This window comes from Canis lupus, chromosome 4 (genome assembly GCF_011100685.1).
Source record: "Canis lupus familiaris isolate Mischka breed German Shepherd chromosome 4, alternate assembly UU_Cfam_GSD_1.0, whole genome shotgun sequence".
In the NCBI taxonomy this organism is placed as follows: Eukaryota; Metazoa; Chordata; class Mammalia; order Carnivora; family Canidae; genus Canis; species Canis lupus.
The window spans coordinates 35536496-35556782 of NC_049225.1; the positions used below are offsets into that span (position 1 = coordinate 35536496).

The 20287-nt window shown below is 45.5% G+C and overlaps 2 protein-coding genes across 9 annotated transcripts in view; one reads left to right on the forward strand and one right to left on the reverse strand.

Moving 5' to 3' along the window:
* GLUD1 (glutamate dehydrogenase 1) overlaps positions 1 to 7622 on the reverse strand; it is a 34079-nt gene extending 26457 nt beyond the window's left edge. Inside the window, exon 1 of the mRNA XM_038534546.1 lies at positions 7184 to 7622. Coding sequence (XP_038390474.1) covers positions 7184 to 7622 — 439 coding nt within the window. The remainder of the gene's footprint in view (positions 1 to 7183) is intronic.
* Positions 7623 to 7934: 312 nt separating this feature from the next.
* Positions 7935 to 20287, forward strand: part of SHLD2 (shieldin complex subunit 2) — a 77517-nt gene continuing 65164 nt past the window's right edge. For 6 of the 8 annotated variants that reach the window (XM_038534538.1, XM_038534535.1, XM_038534542.1 and 3 more), the window contains exon 1: positions 7935 to 7993. The gene's annotated coding sequence lies outside the window, so the exon portion shown is untranslated. Of the gene's footprint in view, positions 7994 to 9499; positions 10153 to 20287 lie in introns of those variants that run through there. The other 2 variants (XM_038534537.1, XM_038534536.1) reach the window with 2 other exon arrangements.

Genomic DNA, 20287 nt, shown 5'->3' on the forward strand with positions numbered 1-20287 from the left:
TTAATTCGATTCTGACACTGGCTACCTGGAGTTAGTGCAGACTCCACAGATTAAGGGCTTAGTCCCACAGGACTGGCCTTCATATTAATCCCAAGTATTGGGTGCCCAGGGTACCCGTACTTTTGTCTAACTTGGTTACAAACCAGAGGCTCCTACGTCCCCCTTTCCTCAGGTTTGAGAATTTGCTATAATGGCTCACGGCACTCAAGTAAAGCCTTTACATGTTTACTGGATTATAAGGGTTCTGAGTATAGGAGCTTCTGTCCCTGGGTAACAGGTGCGCCTTCCTCCGGGCACGCGGATGTGCACCAGAGCGCTCAGAACCTAGTAGTTCAGGGATTTTTATGAAAGTTTCCTCATGTAGGCACGATGGCTGTTGCCTCAGTATCCGACTTCTCTCACTTCCATGGAGGAGGACAGAGGATGGGGCTGAAAGTTCCAAGCTACTCATCATGGCTTAGTCTTTCTGGTGACCAGCTGCCATCCTGAAGCTATCCAGGAGCCCACCAAGGGTTGCCTCATTGAAACAAAAGATGCTCCTATCACCTAGGAAATTCCAAGGGATTTAGAAGCTCTGTGTCAGGAACTGGAGTCAAAGACCAAATATTAGGACAAAACAGGCTCTCAGGAAATTACCAGGATTTTAGGAGTGTCAGGAACTGGGGGCAGAGACTAAATCAGTATCTATTATGTCATAAAACCACACTTTCCACGATTTACAAACACACAGTCTGTCCCAGGATGCCATCACACAGTCTTCCCTGTCGCCTGGGCTGAGAATCAGTCACCCCCTCTACTTCTCTTTATCTAAAATGTTCTTTCCCCCATCCAATTCACATCCAGCCCTCCTTGCTTACAGATTAAGACTATCGCTCCCTGGTTTTCTTTTTGGAACTCCAATTGCAGCAATGCATTGTTGAGTAGGTTTTCAACTGTGTCATTTAGTGACTGGTTTTGGGAAAGGAAAATGTAGAAAATAGAATACTGAGCTAAAAGCAAAAGGAGAATGACACAGATACCATAAGAGATTTGGGATTCTATTTTGAGGAAATCGATGAAAAGACATTTTGAGAAAAAAAAAAAATCAGCTTTTTTTTTTTTTTTTTTTTTGGTTTTGTTAAAGCTTTCTTATGGATAGTTCCCCCAGCAAAAAAGCATAGTACCTGACACAGAGCAGGACCTGTAATGAACAGGTTAACTATCAGAAATCCCCACGAGCTAAGGAATGTTCCTTAATTAAGCATAAAGTTTAAAGCTCTTGTCTTCAGGGAAAACGAACACATAATGGAAAAACAGATTTGGAATATAATCTATAGCTTTTAATGAACAATCCTTATTTAATACACCTCCAATATGGGTACTCTCACCCTTGACTATTATTCCCTGCGGTTTCTTTTTTGGTAAAAGGGATCAAAAAAAAATAGTTCATGTACATCATAAGGCTCAAATGCACAAAATGCTTTTTTTCCCCCTGGAATAAATGGACCTGTAAAGATTTCATATATGGGCAGGTTTTATATGCATAGTTGTTGGAATACCTATGCATTTTCTAGGGAAGAGGGAGGCCTTCTAGTAGCTTTTAACGCATTTCAAATGATCCAAAGTGTTAGGAGTCATTGTGTGCAGGGCATGACATGGCTCTCAACCATTGCTTAGGATATAATTTTTTTTTTACACGAATAAACCGCAATGATTAAGGAGGGGGGTGCTGGAGTCAGAACCCCAACTCTGCTACTTAACTGGGTGTGTCAACCTTTCCAGGAGTCTTTACTCTTCAGCCTTAGAGTCTGCATTTGAAAATAGGGGACAACTGTGTTCATGAGGTTGTCATGGGCAATAGAAGTGATGATGCGTGAAAAGCTCTTAGCAAAGTGCCTGGTGTCCGCTGAGAGCTCGGCAAAGTCAGCTGTTAGCTTACCCCCTGCTCTGCCAGTTGACCTGTGCAGAGGCAGGATGTCCCAGGTGCTGCCCCCTTTGTGAAAGGAAATGCCTGGAGCAGCCCTCTGGCGGGATGCAGCTCCGCCCCTGCTAAGCCTGCCCCGGCCCGGCCCTAACGGGCCCTTTTACATCCCGTCTATGATCCCATCTATGATCCTGTAGATGAACGCTTCAGCCCTCACGGGACTGCAACCTGCATTCATGTCTGTCTCTGGAGAGGGGACAACTCTGCCTCGCTGGGACAGCAACGTCAGTTTTAGGGAATGGCTTCGGATAGAAAATTGTTCCGTTATTTTATGGGGAAGATCTGGGGGCAGAGCTGCTTCATTTTTCATTTTATAACTGTTAACTGCTATTTGAACATTTGAAGGCTATGCAAGTATTTTAACAGGAGTTTCTTGGGTACAGCCATCATGGGCTGTTTAGGAATCGAATCCTTTATTGAGGTGATATGAGGTCCGAAATCTTTTTTATAAAACAAAAATCTAATTATTATGCAAAATAAATGGAAAAAACCCACACGGCCCCAGAAGCCCCAGGTCAGGCTATTGCCTAGGAATTCTTCAACAACCAAAAAGCTAGTGTTTTGGGCTTTATTGGTTTCTGGCCGAACCCTCAGCACCTTTAACATCATTGGACAAAAAACAATTTTCTTGACCTAAATCATCATCAATAGCTGCATACCCAATTTCTTCCCTCTATAGGTCAGAAAGTCCATGTTCATTTTTTATTTATTGTACTTAAAATTCAAGCACTGCCAATTTCATTGGGGTTTAATACACTGGTGCTTGTCCTCCAATTGTTGATGCTCCAATTCCCGCAGTGTGTTCCCTGCATAATGAGAGGGCCGTGGTTGTGTGCCCGCATATGGGCTTTTTGCTGCCAAAGCTGGCCAGCTACGGGGATTTGGACCAAGTGAGGGGAAGGCCTGAGGGCCATCGGACGCGGAGTCGCCGCCACTAACCTCGTTTACTACTCGAGGTGCGGGATGGGGGCAGGTCACATGCATTTGGCTTCTATGAAATTCAAGGGCCTCTATGATGGCAACCCAGTTCTGGATTTAATTTAAAAGGATTAAAAAAAGCAGCAGTGGGGCAGCAACCACAGAAACCTCAGGGATGAGGGCTGCGGGGAAGAGCACATTACAAATTACTTGTCTTCTAGTGGAACTTTCAGATTGAGTTAAATCCTAAATTTAAGGCTACATTTTATCTCGTGGGAGCAGATGCAGACACACACTCACACTTCAAGAATATTAGAGAATGTGAGAGTTTATTCAAAGTTACCGGGATGCCTGGGTGATGCCTGGGTGGCTCGGTGGTTGAGCACCTGCCCCTGACTCAGGGTGTGGCCCTGGGGTCCTGGGATCCAGTCCCACATCAGGCTCCCTGCCTGCTTCTCCTTCTGCCTACATGTCTCTGCCTTTCTCTGTGTCTTTCAAAAAGAAATAAAATCTTAAACAAACAAACAAAAACCAAAGTTACCCAAGTTTTGATGGTTGTTAACCTGGCACAGAAGTCAGAATTTTTTTTTTCCCCAGTAAAGGCAGAGCATGCATGTGTTGTTTTCTAAACAGGATCAGTACTTTCTGCAGTCTTCCTCCAAAGTACTACCATTCACCGCACCATCACAGCCCAGAGGACCACGGACTAATATTACACTGACTCCAATCCAGAGCAGCCTCCCAAGGCCTCCACCCCTGCATCCTGTCCCCTAGAGACAAGAACAAAGACCGTCTACCTCCCACTGTTTCCTTTTTTGCATTTTGGCTCTTTCAAAACAAGTCAATGGGTTAACAGAGTTTTGGTACTGATATTTACAGTTAAGCCAAAGATTTAGGGTCAGTGTATCACACTATTCCACTTAGAATCTATTAGCTTTATTTAAAATTATGTTAATTTTAGAAAGTTCTATGATGGAAGGAAGAGTAACTTCCTTCTAGAACCTAGAAGGGACTTCTAGGTTAATATTAGTTTTAATATGAAGAAGATAGGGGAGGACAAGCTGGGAAAGTTAAATTGCTCCTACATCAATGAATTGCTATTATCAATCTGTACTTCTCTCGCCAAAGATACACTTTCTGAAAAGGCACTATATTGGTCTCAGGCAGAACCACAGGCCAATAAAATACAGAATTTATTTCGAGAAAGTTAACAGGAACAATCAGTGATTGTTCAAATGTTTTCAAACATGTAGGAAACTTTGAAAAAGTCTTCTCAAAGCAGAAATTCCCACAACATTCATTTTACTGAAAATATTTAGGCTGCTCTTAAAACTTCCCTTCAGAGCCTATAACATATTCTTTTGCAAATCCTTAAGAGATGCAAATTTTATGGCTTCAGTCAAAAATCCCTTGTGGGGAAGAGGCAAAAACCCCAAAATGTCTTATTAAATATTTACTTGGAATAAAGTACACACATCAGCCACCCCCAGGTCTCAAAACCACCTGTTACCCTCACACAGATTATAATTAGATTGTTACTTTGCTTCAACCTTGAAAATGGTATTTTGGAAAAGTCAGGTAGAAAGTTGCTCAAGGAAAGATTAGATGCAGAACACTGAGGGTGATGAATGGGATGAAGAGGAGCAGACAAGGCTTGTGTGTGTGTGTGTGAGAACAATGGTAGAGAAGGCAGTAGAGGCGGTGAGAGAAAAGTGTGCTTAAAAGGGCAAGATGTACTGAAGTCACAGGGATTATTCAAAGGATCCTTAAAAATTTCAATCACCTAATATATTCTATATTTCTAAGACCAGAGTGCAATCCATGAGGTCAACAATTAAAACCCCCCAAACAACCCAGCTTTAAATGTTTAATTGGAGACAAAAACTACCAGAATACGGTGCTCCTGGCATATACATTCTTTGTGTCAGATAAAGGTGATAAAATGGGAAGATCTTGTAGTGTCAGGAAAGCAAAAGGTTAAGTCCACATTATTCAAATTTTGCTGATCAACTATTTAGCACACTGATCGTTATGTTAAGCCCATCAAAATATTTCAAGGGCCTTCATAGCTATATAACCCTTCCCAATCCTATTACCTCCTTAAAGTTTTCAACTTTCTTAAGATAATAAATTTATCACTTTATAGAGGCCAATTTTCTTCCATGTTATCTTCCAATGCCTGCTACTAGTTATTAGTTGCAATTCGGTTTCTGTGTTTATATGCTGGGAGTTGACAGTGCTTTCAGTACATGCCTTTTGGTAAATGGGATAAATTGAGGAGAGAATTGTATCTTACACTTCAGGACAAGCAAGTGCTACAGTATCAGTGCCTCAATATGGCTGATGCGGTTTGTTGCTAGGTTCAGTATTTTGGTATCACAACTGCTGTGACAACAGGAGAAGAAGGACTGACAAACTATGGCAAATCTTAGTTGCTTTAGTAAATTTGTGGAGTTGAGATTTTTAAAGATAGGAGAGGGCTTGGCCTATAAAGACCACAGGATTATAAAGAACTTCAAGGACACAAAATCAGATCCTGCAGAAAAACACACATACTGGTTTATTTGCTTATCTCTTAAGTGACTGGAAAATATTGCCAAGAGGATAGTAATATAAACTAGACGGCCATTTTAAAGAAACACTGCAATTTAGTGTTTGCTAACTTCTCTTTCTCCAACATCCTTGTTTGGTTTTCTTGGGAGTCTAAAATGTGTATTCTTGTTTAAGAGAATAAGGGAGTGGTAGGAAGAAGGAAGAGGATGGCGGAGATTGCACTTTTTATGTAATTTTATAGGCACAAAGGGAAATTAGAGGTCAAAGTGGCTCAAACGTAAGTTTGAGAAGAGGAAAGGGAGCTAGAGGATAATTAAGCTCTAAAGGTATGTCCCAGAAGAGGGTGGGGTCAATGCAGATTTAGCAAGTAAAACATTAAACAGTTTCAGGCAACCTTTGTTCCCAGGCTGGAAGGGCCAGCAGGGCTCAAATTTCTCTAGTAGAGAGATTTTTAAAAACTATCCTTAGACTTCGGCTAGTAGAATAGAAGGCTCGTGGAGACAAAGGGTCCAGCCCAACATCCTCTCTGTGCTTGTTAGCCAAGCAGCCTCCAGCAAGACTTCAACTTCCTGGGCCTTTTATCGGACATCATTCTCTTTCAGTAGAAAAAAAGCGATTGTGCCTTCTTTCTAGGTTATGCCTAGACACCTTTAAACATGTATTGTGCAATTTCTTGGGGAAAAAAATTTTTTAAGAGTTTATTTCCTCAAGGGAAGCAATCTGACAGTATAGAAGCCAAATGTACAGATATTCCCAAGTTTAACTGCAGGATAACTGGGTAACTACCAAATTGTAATCGACTCAGCTCCTTTCTCCAGTACTTATCTTCTCCCCAAGCTCAAATCTGGTGCTAGCCAGGACCAGTACACACCCCCAGGGCTATTTCATTCCATTGGCTGGCGGGCCGGCCTGCATTCTACACCCTTTAGATTTACTGTCACGGCGCCTGGTGTTTGTTTGCCGGAGATGATACCTTGCTCGTGTATCGCTTTTTTTTTTTTTTTTTTTTTTGGTGTGTGTGTGCGCAAAACAGAAGCTGTCAGGGCAGAAAAATAACTCGCCTTAAAAGACCAACGTGTCATTAGTGAAGTCATCTGTTAGTACACGGTCTAGATTTCAAACCGAAAAGGCAAATTCACTCTGTAGGTCTCCCGATCGTCTGTCGCGGATGTGAAAAGGAGCGTATAAAAAAACCAAAAAAACCACCCTGGAAATAATTATCTCATAGTTTGCGTTCCGGTGACTCATAGAAGCTCACAAAAACTTGAAAAAGGCACCGTCAGATCCGGCCGGCCATTCCCATTTCCAGAAGGGCGTTCGCCGGGCCCACCCGGCCTCCTGCACCCGCGAGCACGGAGCCGCCGCCCGCATCCGCAGGCCGAGCCCGGGGTGCCGCGACCGGGGCGGCGGGGGGGGCGGGGGGGGAGGAGCGGCGAGGAGGGGAGGGCGAGGGGGGGATGCGACCCGGCCTGGGGGGGGGGCGGCGAGGAGGGGAGGAGGACGAGGAGGGGCGGGGGTGCCCGCGACCCGGCAGGTGCGGGACGACGGCTGGGGGGTGCGAGGAGGGGGTGATGCCCATGACCCGGGCGGGGGGGAGGGCGAGGAGGGCAGTGGGGGATGCCCGCGACCGAGGCAGGGGGCAGGACGACGGCTGGGGGTGGGGGCGAGGAGGGGCGGGGCGCCGCGGGCTCCCCTCCCCTGCAGGGCGCGCGGGGGAGGACGGGGGGCGGGGGGGCGCCGCGGGCTCACCTCCCTTGCAGGGCGTGCGGTGCTGGCTGTGCTGGGCCCGGTAGCCCTCGATGACCTCCCAGGAGCCGTCGTCGCGGCGGATGGGGAAGGACAGGCTGAGCACATGGTTGCAGGGCTTGATGATGCGCAGGATGCCGCGCACCCGGTTCCGCCGCTGCTCCTCGCTCTCGCGCGTCCGCAGGTCCTCCACCAGCTTGTCCTCCACGATGCTGGCGCCGCGGTCGAAGAAGCCCTCCACCATCTTGAAGAAGTTGGGGTCGTCCTCGCGGTCGGCCGCCGCCTCGCTGTAGTGCCTCCGCGCGGGCGGCGGGGCGGCGGGGGGCTGCGGGCGGGCGCGGCCCCGCAGCGCGGCGGCGTCGGGGGCGGCGGAGGCGGCGGAGGCCAGGGCGGCGGGCCCGGCGCGGGGCAGCAGCAGCGCTTCGCCCAGGCGGCGGTACATGGCGGCGGCGGCGGCGGCGGCGGCGGCGGCGGCGGGCGGGGGCCGCGGGCGCAGGGAGCTCGGCCCGGCCGCGCCGCCCTTTTAAGCGGCGGCTTCCTCCCCCGGCTGTCCCCTCCCCTCGGGCGCCCGCCGCCGCGCGGGAGGACGGGCTTCGGGGCCGCGGCCCGGGCGGCCTGCGACGGGCGGGGCGGGGCGGGGCGGGGCGGGGCGCGCCCCCCGGGAGCCGGGTCTCCGCCTCAGCGCGGCCTCGCGGGGCCCGGGGCGCGGGGGCGGGGCGGGGCCGGGCGGGGCCGAGTGCGCATGCTCGCGCGGCGGGGGGCGGGGCGACGGCCCGGCGGGAGGAGCGGACCCGCGCGGAGGCGGTGCCTCAGGTCTGTGCGCGCCCCCGGCCTCGTCCCGGGGAGGGGGGGCCGCGGGGGGAGCGGGAGGCAGCCCGGGAACGGGGGGGGGCAGCCGGGGGAAGGGGGAGGGCCCGCGGGGAGGGTCCGCCCGGGGAGGGGCCCGCGGGGGAGGGGGCAGCCCGGGGATGGGGGAGCCGCGGGGGGAGCAGGAGGCAGCCCGGGAAGAAGGGGGGCAGCCGGGGGAAGGGGGTACAGCTCGGGGAGGGGGGCCGCGGGGGGAGGAGGGGGCCGCCGGGGGGAGAGGGCAGCCGGGGGAGGGGGAGGGCTCGTGGGGGAGACTCCTGGAGGGGGGGCCGCGGGGGGAGGAGGAGGCAGTCCGGGGAGGAGCCCGCGGGGGGCGGGGGGCAGCCCGAGGAGGGGCCGGCGGGGCAGGGGCTCTCCCGCCTCTGGGGGGCGCTGAGCCGCGGGTCCCAGGCCCGCGGGGGGGGCGCCGAGGCCTGGCGCGGGCCGCGCGGGGTGAGTCACCGGTGCCGCTCCCGTCCGCTCCCCCGCCCGAGCTCCGGCGGCCGGCAGCCCGAGGAGCGGCGGGGGGGGACTGGGGACTCCCTCCCCGCGGCCCGAGCCCCCGGGGAGCCGTCGGCGCTGCCCCGCGCAGCCCCGGGCGCTGTCAGGGTGGAAGGCGGCCCTCGCGGCCCAGAGCGGCCTCTGCGGGCCTGGAGCTGCAGCGGCCTCTGCAGACCTGGGGCCGTGACCCGGGGTCAGGCCTGGAGCGGCCTCTGCAGACCTGGGGCCATGACCTGAGGTTGGGCCTGGAGCGGCCTCTGCAGACCTGGGCCTGGGCCTGGAGCGACCGCTGCAGACCTGGGCCTGGGACTGCATCGGCCTCTGCAGACCTGGGGCTGCGACCCGGGGTCGGCCTGGAGCGGCCTCTGCAGACCTGGGGCCGCGACCCTGGGTCGGGCCTGGAGCGGGCTCTGCGGGCCTGGGCCTGGGCCTGGGCCTGGGCCTGGGCCTGGGCCTGGGCCTGGAGCTGCAGCGGCCTCTGCAGACCTGGGGCCGTGACCCGGGGTCGGGCCTGGAGCGGCCTCTGCAGACCTGGGGCCATGACCTGAGGTTGGGCCTGGAGCGGCCTCTGCAGACCTGGGCCTGGGCCTGGAGCGACCGCTGCAGACCTGGGCCTGGGGCTGCATCGGCCTCTGCAGACCTGGGGCCGCGACCCGGGGTCGGGCCTGGAGCGGCCTCTGCGGGCCTGGGCCTGGGCCTGGGCCTGGGCCTGGGCCTGGAGCTGCAGCGGCCTCTGCAGACCTGGGGCTGCGACCCGGGGTCGGCCTGGAGCGGCCTCTGCAGACCTGGGGCAGCGACCCAGGGTCGGGCCTGGAGCGGGCTCTGCGGGCCTGGGCCTGGAGCTGCAGCGGCCTCTGCAGACCTGGGGCTGCGACCCGGGGTCGGCCTGGAGCGGCCTCTGCAGACCTGGGCCTGGGGCTGCAGCGGCCTCTGCAGACCTGGGGCCGCGACCCGGGGCGCTGGCCCCTGCAGGGCGCTGCGCCCTGCGCTCCGGGTGGGCCGCGCGGCTTCAAGCCGTGGACCCCGTCTGTTAGACGAGGTACCGACCAGAGGCCACATGCCCGGCTGTAGTTGTCCTTTGCTGGTACTATTTATTGTACTTTGCTGGTTTTATTTATTGAAAAAATTTTTCTGGTTTGAAAAAATTTTTTTATTCTTTTATTTATAATTTATGATAGTCACACAGAGAGAGAGAGGCAGACATAGGCAGAGGGAGAAGCAGGCTCCATGCACCGTTAGCCCGACGTAGGATTCAATCCCGGGTCTCCAGGATCGCTCGCTTGGGCCAAAGGCAGGCGCCAAACCGCTGCGCCACCCAGGCATCCCTACTTTGCTGGTTTTAAAGTGTTCCTTTTTGACCTGTGAAGCGACCTCGCTTTCCTCACTCTGTTACGCCGTGGTAGAGAATGGCCATGATTCCTACAAGGCGCTGACAGGTGTGAAGGGAAACCTGCGTGGGTTAGATTGCTAAGCCCTCTCGGTGCTCTCAACGCCAAGAAGACGCACATTATATTTTATCTTGTTTGGTATAGATAAATGTGTCATTATTTCTATTGGTTGTTTTCCAGTGAAAACTATTCTCTGAACTGAAACCTGGATTTGTCTTCTTGGTTAAGAAAATGAAGGTACCAATTTGCTTTTCACTTGATGGCCTCATTTTACATTGCAAAAAAAAAGAGAAAAGAAGCAAAAACCAAAACAAAAAACCCCATGAAAACCAAACCCCAAATCCTAAAATTTTAGAATAAAGTGGACTAGCATCAGTAAACGTGTGGACATTTTTTCTCTTCAAATTAAATTCTTTGGTATGTTCTGGGGAAAGTGGTTTTAAAAGCTTAGTTTTATTACCCTGTTTATCTCATTCGTGATAACCATAGCCTTCAGAAAAATAAATGTTTAACTTTGCTTCTTCCAAGTTTTATTCATCTGAATTCAAAAGTCAGAAAGGCTATGGAAGTAGCGAGGAGATCATTTTTAACCCAGGACAGCCTCCTGTGTATAAATGCCTTACAAAATGGCTCCACGAGAACCCTATGAACCTAGATGCTTTCATTTCTTAAGTCTTCGTTATGTTTTAGAAGTCATAAAAAATGTTTTCAGATGTTTAAAGAGTGACAATTTCCAAACAACACTACTCTCCCTCCCCCCATTTAGTAAGTAGTTCGAGTATTTCTTTTTAAGCTAAAGTAGGTATTATAATTCCTGATTTAATGCAAGAGGGCACTGAAGCTCCCAGACCAAGAAGATTGTTGGTGGTCGCCTAGCTGGTAAATAGTGGGCTGAGACTCAAACCTGTGTATTTCACACCAGAGTTACTCTATTGCCGCAAGGCCAAGAAATATTTGAAGTATGTGTTGCATTTAGTTTAATTGGTGATGTAAGGTCTCGTAAGTTTCAGCTTTACCTTGATGATCTGTTTTATTTTAAATTCCAGTATGGTTAGCGTACAGTGTTATATTAGTTGCAGGTGTACAATGGAGTGATTCAACATTCTACAGGTTACCTTGATGATTGCCTCTATAAAATATACAGTTATTTTGCAAATTAAAGTTTAATTAGTAATTTCCATTTCAAAAGGAAGCCAGAATTTAACTTGGAGGGAGTTTTGGTCATTTGATAATGTTCAACAAAGACAAGTCAATTTTCTGCCTTTGACATTTATGAGTTTTCCTTAGCTGTTTTAGAATTCTAGGTCATTTCTCTTTGATGTATTGCATGCTTTTGTGTTTTCAAGTGCTTTTAAGAATATTTCAGAAGAAGAATTTTAAGATTTAGAAAGACTTAGCATAAAAATAAAAGAACATAGCATTTTAAAAAGTGATTTGAAAAAGTAATACATATTTTCCACCTTGTGTCTGTTTATACTTGTCTCTTCTGGACATTTCCTTTAGACCAAATGGTACAATACCTAGCCCTTTGTGACTGGCTTCTCTTACTTAGGATAATGTAAAGATTTCATCTATGTTGTAGCATGGATCAGTATTTCATTTCTTTTTATGGCTAAATAGTATTCACTGTATGGCTTTATCACATTTTTTAATCCATCGTGGACATTTGGATTACTTTCACTTTTTGGCTGTTGTGAATAATGCTGTTATGAACATCTTGTGCAAGTTTTTGTGTGGACATGTGTTTTCACTCCTCTTGGATATATATTTAGGAATGGAATTGCTGTTTAACCTTTTGGAAAAAAAGGTTTTAACCTTGAGAAACTGCCAAACTGTTTTCCACAGACTACCCATTTTAATTCTTGCTAGTAGTGAATGAGGAATGCATTTTCTCTGCATCCTCCCCAACACATAGTATTATCTGGGGGTGAAGTGATAGCTCATTTTAGTTTTGACTTGCATTCCTTTGGTGGCTAATGATGTTGAACATCTTTTCATGTGCTCATTTGCATATGTTTTCTTGGAGAAATGTCTATTCATTTCCTTTTCCCATTAAAAAAAAAAAAAAAAAAAAAGATTTTATTGGGACTCCTGGGTGGCTGAGTGGTTGAGCATCTGCCTTCAGCCCAGGGCATGACCTTGGTATTGAGTCCAGCATCGTGCTCCCTGCATGGAGCCTGCTTCTCCCTCTCCCTGTGTTGTGTCTCTGCCTCTCTCTCTGTGTCTCTCATGAATAAATAAATAAAATCTTAAAAAAAAAAAAAAAAAAAAAAACCAAAACACAAATACCTTATCAGATACATGATTTGCAAGTGTTTTCTACTATTCTGTTGTTTTTTCTCTTTTTTGATGGTGTCTTTTGAAGCACAAAAAAATTTTTTTTTGTCCAATTTATAAATGTTTTGTTGCTTGTGCTTTTGTTAGCATGTCTAAGAAATGATTGTCTAATTGGAGTTCATAAAGAGTTACATCTGTGTTTTCTTCTAAGAGTTTTATAGTGTTAGCTTTTATATTTAGGTCTTTACATTTAGTTCTTTCATATATTAAAAGAACTAAAATGGATATTGAGTTGATTTTTGTATATGGAATGAGTTTTGTATATGGAGTGGACAAAATGTTCTCAAAATGGATATCGAGTTGATTTTTTATACGGAATGATAAAGGAATCCAATTTTATTCTTTTTTTTTTTTTTTTTTTTTTTTTTTTTTTTTTTTTTTTTTTTCCAATTTTATTCTTATGCTTGTGGATGTCCGTTTGTTCAAAAGGCTATTTCTTTCCCCATTTAATTGTCTTCATACTCTATCAAAAATTAATTGACCTAAATGTGAGAATTTATTTCTGGACTCTTGAGTTCTTTCCCACTTGTTCACATGTCTCTCTTTATGCTAGTAGAACTCCATTTTGAGTATTGTAGCTTTGTAGTAGATTTTGAAATTGGGAAGTGTTGAGTATTCTTTGTTCTTTTTCAAGATTGTTTGGTTATACTGAGTCCCTTGACTTTTCATATGAATTTTAGGATCAAGTGGTCAATTTCTGCTCTGATTCTGCCTAGAATTTTGGAATGGGATTGTGTTGAATCTGTAGGTCAGTTTGGGGGGTGGTATTTTAATGATACCACATCTCTGACCCATGAGCATGAGATGTTTTTTCATTTGTTTAGGTCTTTAAAAATTGCTCTCAGCAGTGTTCTGTCTTTTCAGAATAGAAGTTCTGTATTTCTGGGGGCGCTTAGGGGGCTCAGTGGTTGAACGTCTTGCCTTCAGCTCAGGGTGTGATCCCGGGGTCCTGGGATCGAGTCCCACATTGGGCTCCCCGCATGGAGCCTGCTTCTCCTTCTGCATGGGTCTCTGCCTCTCTGTGTCTCTCATGAATAAATAAATAAAATCTTAAAAAAAAAAGAAAGGTCTGTACTTCTTTCATTAGGTTTATTACTGAGGGGCGCACGGGTAGCTCAGTTGGTTGTCTGACTATTTTAGCTCAGGTCATGATCTCAGGGCAGTGAGATGGAGTCTGTATCTTGGGGCTCTGCACTCAGCAGGGAGTGCTACTTGAGAGTCTCTCCCTCTGCCCCTCCCTGTCCCGCTTGTGCACATACATGCTCTCTTAAATAAATAAATAAATCTTTAAAAACAAAAGTTTTTTATTGAGACTTTTATTCATTTTGATGCTATTATAATTGGAATTGTTTCCTTAACTTCCTTTTTAAGTTCTTCTTTTCACGTTACAGAAATAGAATTGGTTATTGTATATTGATCTCTTATGTTTTAACCTTGCTAAGCTCATTTATTCTGATCATTACTTTAGTGGGTTTCTTAGGATTTTCTATATACAAGATCATATATAAAGGGAGATAGTTTTACTTCTTCCTTTCCAATAGATTATTCTATTTTACTGCCTAACTGCTCATTTGTTTTTTGTTATTGCACAGTAGTTCATTGTATGTGTGTGCTATTATTATTTTTCCTAGTCCCTCGTTGATGGACACGCTTCCAATACCTTGAAGTTATAGCAGTGCTACAGTGAATAACCTGTTACATAGAACATCAGTTTTCAGACTTTCTCATCTCAGAATGACTTTGCCTTCTCAAGTATGAGTACTGAATTTGAACTTAGGAAGAATTTAACAGTGGTTAGAATTTGTTTTCCTATAAAGTTGTTCCCATTTGATGTAATTGGTTACTCTATGTAGACAAGTCAAATATTTAATTTTATAAACCATGACTTCTAAACAAGGAACTAGGAATCTTGGGTAGCCCAAGTGGCTCAGCGGTTTAGCGCCGCCTTCAGCCCAGGGCGTGATCCTGGAAACCTGGGATCAAGTCCCACCTCGGGCTCCCTTCATGGAGCCTGCTTCTCCCTCTGCCTGTGTCTCTGCCTCTCTCTCTCTCTCTCTGCGTCTCTCATGAATAAATAAATAAAATCTTAAAAAAAAAAAAGGAATTAGGAATCTTGATATTTCTTTTATTAGGTCACCATCTTTCTTACTTTAATAGTTTTCTTAAAAATAGATTTTATTTGTGACATTTAATTAATTAATTTATTTTTATGTCGTCTTCATGCCCAGTATGGAGCTTGAATTTATGACCCAGAGATCAAGAGTTGCAGTGCTCTGCTGACTGAACTAGCCAGGTGTTCCTATGTTTCAATAGGTTTTAGTTCACAAGTGCTTAGTAGTACTTTGTTAATCAGCCAGTTGAATATGAGGAGAGAAGAGAATGTTGTACTAAGGGAACACCATATGCAGAGACCTGAAGGTAAATGAGACCATGATTTGAGAGTATTGGTTAGCATACAGTTGGGTTAAAAATAATTTGATCATCATAATTAAACAGCAGTTTGATTGAGGGGCACCTGGGTGGCTCAGTCGGTTAAGCATGCAACTCTTAATTTTGGCTTAGGCCATGATCTCAAGGTTGTGGATCAGACCTGTGTTGGGTTCTGCACTCAGCAGGGAGTCTGCTTGGGATTCTCTCTCTCCCTCTGCCTCCCCCCAACCCCCCCCCACACACCCGCCATCTCTCTCTCTCTCAGATAAATAAATACATTAAAAACAAAAAACAAAAAACAAGGGCAGCTCCGGTGGCTCAGTGGTTTAGCTCTGCCTTTGGCCTGGGGAGTGATCCTGGAGACCCGGGAATCGAGTCCCGCGTCGGGCTCCGTGCATGGAGCCTGCTTCTCCCTCTGCCTGGGTCTCTGCCTCTCTCTCTGTCATGAATAAATGAATAAAATCTTAAAAAAAAAACAAAAACAAAAACAAAAAAATAGCAATTTGGTTGAAAAATGAGTATCCTCTAGTTCTTTTTTTCTTTCCAGTTTGGTCATTTTGGTGCATGATGGATTATCTTTCAAGCTTTTGTGCTCTAATTTTCAGGAACATTTTTTCTAATACTTGCTTTTGTGCTTCTAACTGATTTTCAGAAAAGTTTGTAATTTTCATTTGTCCCCTTTAGTGAGCATGTTTTTTTCAGTAAGTAAAAAGCAAACTATATCCCAGAAAAGGATCTGAAATTTTCAGGGTTTGTAGCCTTTTTCCTTTTAAAAACTGTTTATCCTACTGTATTAAATGTCACCTATATCTACTGTGTAGTTTGTTCAAGTTTTCATTTTACTGCGTTACTGAATAACATTCAACAAAGGTTTTATCAACTCTCGCTTAAGAGTTCTTTCCATGTTGTGAGTAAATACGAAAATTCATTGTAGGAACTTTATCTCTTTAAGCATAGTATGCTAGAAATGGATAGGTCTCTTAAAAATTAACTGTACTAGGGTGGGATTCTGAACTCACCTGTATGCAATTCATTATGTCTGTGTTTTTTCCTTTATTTTTAATTGAGATCTTTTGTTTTCCTTATATGTAAAAAGGATAACACATTCAATTATTCATCAATCCAAGTGCCTCACCCACCCAGCTTCATTTATCTATCTATGTAGATACTCTTTATAAAACCAAATCTTGGGATCCCTGGGTGGCGCAGCGGTTTGGCGCCTGCCTTTGGCCCAGGGCACGATCCTGGAGACCCGGGATCGAATCCCACATCGGGCTCCCGGTGCATGGAGCCTGCTTCTCCCTCTGCCTGTGTCTCTGCCTCTCTCTCTCTCTGTAACTATCATAAATAAAAAAAAAAAAAAAAAAAAAAAAAAAAATCTTTATCCTAGCTTTCACAGTTCCTCTTTTGAAATTTTAAAGATTTTATTTATTTATTTTATTTTAGAGAAAGAGAGTAGGAGGAGGGGCAGAGGGGGAGAGAGAGAGAGAATCTCAAGCAGACTCCCTGCTCAGCGTGGAGCAGGACGTGGGGCTCCATCTCAACCCTGAGATCATGACCTGAGCTGAAAGTAAGAGTTGAACACTTAACCAACTGAGCCATCCAGGCACCCCACCCTCCTCTCTTTGGAAATTTCAGATCACTTGTGAGCTGAATGTAATCTGAATGGGTAATATGGGATTGGAGTTTGAATAGTAAGAAAATGTATGCTAAAATTGAGACACTTATTTGTGTGCTGGAGAAGCAAAAAGCACCTTCTCATTGGCCATCATGTGAAAAGTTGTGAAGAAACTGACTTTATCATGAAGTACAAATGTGAGTGTGATTACATTGAGTCCACTCTTAGTGAAAGAAAAGAAAAACATGAATGAGGCAGTACGATGGATCAAGGCAGAGACACTGGTAAGTGGCTGGGGTCAGCCAAGTAGCAGTGATCTAATTCTCGGATCTCAAAGTGAACAGATACTTACTAGCTGTATTAGTTGGATGTTTTGGCCCTTAAGCAGTAATATCCAACGAAAAGTGGCTTAGGCTAAAGCTACAAACTAAGTGAGATAACCCTTATCTAACCAGAAGCCTGGAGGCAAGGCTCCTCCAGTTGTTGGTAGAGGGCTCAGTGATACTATCAGAACTTTCCCAGTGTTACAATCAGCAGCTTGGTGGTATCTTTCCTCATGGTCAGGAGATTGCTCCATCAGTTCCAGGGGTCATGTCCAGACAGAACCAAGAGCTATGTGGGAGAACAGCAGTTTGCTCCCGTACGTACTTCCACAGCCCTGCCAGCTAGCTGCCGCTCTTTCGGGTGAGCCTCAGGAGTTAGGAATGGGTTCTGTGCCATGCCCCTGCTGTAGAGGAGGATGGAAGGAGGACTTTCTGACACTCTGAACTTCTAAAGGACAGATAGGCACTGCCAGCAAGGAAGAAAGCAGGAGGAATAATTGTGAAGTTGGTAACCATCAGTGTTTGCTGATTTGCCCCAGAAAATAACTGCCCTGCTCTGTGCTCTCACTGTGATAATATATTCCCTTAGAATATCAGCACAGTTTAAGAGGGGTGAAGCATTCTTAAATATAACACTGAATTATGCCTGTGGTTTCTGTTCTCTACATTGAGAAATCTGCAGAGTCTAGTTCCCTTTGAAAACTGTCATCATGTTTTATTTTTTTCTACTTTGAGACATTTGCTGAGTCTAGTTCAGAGATTTTTATATAATGATTGAGATTTTTTTATATCATGATTTGAGATTTTATATAATGATTGTAGTTTTAAGAGTATGCCTCTTTTTTGGCGTGGGTGGGGGACACTGGCAGCTTTTAAGGCAGTATCTCCATGCTGTGGTGTTTATTGCCAGACAGGAAAGTAGAACGGAACCTGGAAACCCATCCTCAAGTTCGGGGGGAAAGTCTGAGATTTATAAAGATATATCAAATGTTCCGATGATTTTATAGGATCTTCAGATTAAGCTGCCAGCAGCAACTTAATGGTGTAACACACAGACTAGTGACTTAAATCAGTAGGAGGGCTAATCTGGCCTTTCTTGTGTTTGTGCTAAGGGCAGAGTGACAGCCTCATTGGAGTCTCTGTGTTACAGTTCATACCATCAGAAGCATAGTTTGGGATAAGACTTTTTTTTTGAGAGAGAGAAAGAGCTCGCACATATGCGGGGTGGGTGGGTGGGGGGAGAGGCAGAGAGAGAATCCCAAGCAGGCTGCATACCCATGGGAGTGTGGTCCCATGACGCTGAGATCCTATCCTAGCTGAAATCAAGAGTCCTGGCGCCCAACCGACTGAGCCACCCAGGTGCCCCAAGATAAGACTGTTTTGAAGATGCGTCAGGCAGACATGTAAAAGGGCCCTTTACATATATTTGCCCTCCACAGTTTTCTTGTCAAAGATAGAATCTTTATAATTGTAGTCCTGGAGGGCCATCTAAAAACAGTGAAATACAAAGGGATTCATCTTAGATTCTAGATATCACCAGCCATCCACAGTGAAAGTTCTGGTCAGCTATTTAAAAAAAAAAAAAAAAAAAAGAACAATGAAGTATCAGTGAACAGCAGTACATCAGCGGGAAGGTGCTGATACAGAGAGACTTTCAGAACAAGGGAAGTTGTAATGAGAGGCTCAAATTAAAGCAAGTATGTCTCCTTACCTTCATGTGTTTTTTATAGGTCAGATATAAAATGGAATTATTTTTTAATAACAATTTGATGTACTTTAATAAGTATTGTAAAGAATTCTAGACTTTCACTATCTTCTGTGATTTTATACTCTGTCTTGCCGCTTTCATTATACAATACAAAAAAGAAAAAAAAGGAAATAGAGAATCAATCACACTGGCTTTAACTAGAAAAAATTTAATTGGAAAAAAACGAAAACACCTAAGCCCTGACAAATTTCAATTCCTTGCCTCTTATGATTTTCATTTATTTTAACATTTTCTTAGAGAAAAATTAAAAAGTGTGCACATGAGAATAACAGAAAACCTGCCCCATCAGCCTGCAATGACTGTGCATTTTCAACTACAGGTATTCCTCACTGACCCAGCTCTTGCTGTCTGAATTCAGAAACAGAACAGATGGGACAGCAAGGGATGCTTAGATGTATTCCTAACCCATTTCTGCAGACTCATGTTATTTCTAATCCAAATCACTGTTTTTTCATATTGGTTCTCATTATGGAACATCTATGTTTTCCTAATTTTTCTCTATAGTTATCAGTTAAAACAGTAATAACTGTCAAATGAATTTGAATTTTATTTTATTTTTCTTTGTGCAAGTGAGGAGGTGGGAGGGGCAGAGGGAAGGGAAGGAAAGAGAATCTTCTTTTTTTATAAAGATTTTATTTATTTATTAATGAGAGACACACAGGGAGAGAGAGAGGCAGAGACACAGGCAGAAGGAGAAGCAGGCTCCATGCAAGGAGCCCAATGTGGGACTTGATCCCGGGTCTCCAGGATCACGCCCTGGGCCGAAGGCAGACAGCTAAATCTCTGAGCCCCCCAGGGATACCTGAGAGAGAGAGAATCTTAAGCAGCCTTCACACTCTACCAAGAGTCTGACATGGGGCTGGATCTTGTGACCCTGAGATCATATCCAAGTCGAAATCAAGAGTCGGATGCTCAGCTGACTAAACCACCCAGGCACCCCTGAATTTGAATTTTATTTTTAATTTTTAAAAAATATTTATTCATGAGAAACACAGAGGCAGAGACATAGGCAGAGGGAGAAGCAGGCTCCTTGAGGAGCCCAATGCAGGACTCGATCCCAGGACTTTGGGATCATGACTTGAGCTGAAGGCAGACACTCAACCACTGAGCCACCACCCAGGTGTCCTTGAATTGTGAAGAATAGGGTAAGACCTCAAAAGTCTGAAATATGAAAAAATAATACTTAAAAATGTGTATTTAGGCTCACAAAAACATTCCATGATGTACTTAAGATACTAACCATTGAAAAAACAATGACTAGATGTGTTCAATTTTTCCACTTTTTAATTTTTTTTATATTTTGAAATAGTTTTATTTATAATAATTTGTTTTGAAATAACTTTTTTTTAAATTTTTATTTATTTATGATAGTCACACACACAGAGAGAGAGAGGCAGAGACATAGGCAGAGGGAGAAGCAGGCTCCATGCACCAGGAGCCCGACGTGTGGGATTCGATCCCGGGTCTCCAGGATCGCGCCCTGGGCCAAAGGCAGGCGCTAAACTGCTGTGCCACCCAGGGATCCCTGGGATAACTTTTTTTTAAAGATTTTATTTCTTTGTTCATGAGAGGGAGAGAGTGGCAGAGACACAGGCAGAGGGAGAAGCAGGCTCCTGTGAGGAACCCAATGCGGGACTCGATTCCAGGACCTCAGGGTAACGCCCTGAGCCCAAGGCAGATGCTCCACCACTGAGCCACCCAGGCGTCCCTGAAATAACTTTTTCTACAAAGAATTTTAGATATATAGAAGAGATAATTTTTTGAGATAATTTAAATATATACAAGATACTGCAGTTTCTTTCACCCATCTTTGCACAATGATAACATCTGATGTAGCCAAAATACCTTTATCAAAATTAAGAAATTAACATTGGTACAGGTAGATTGATTTTTAAC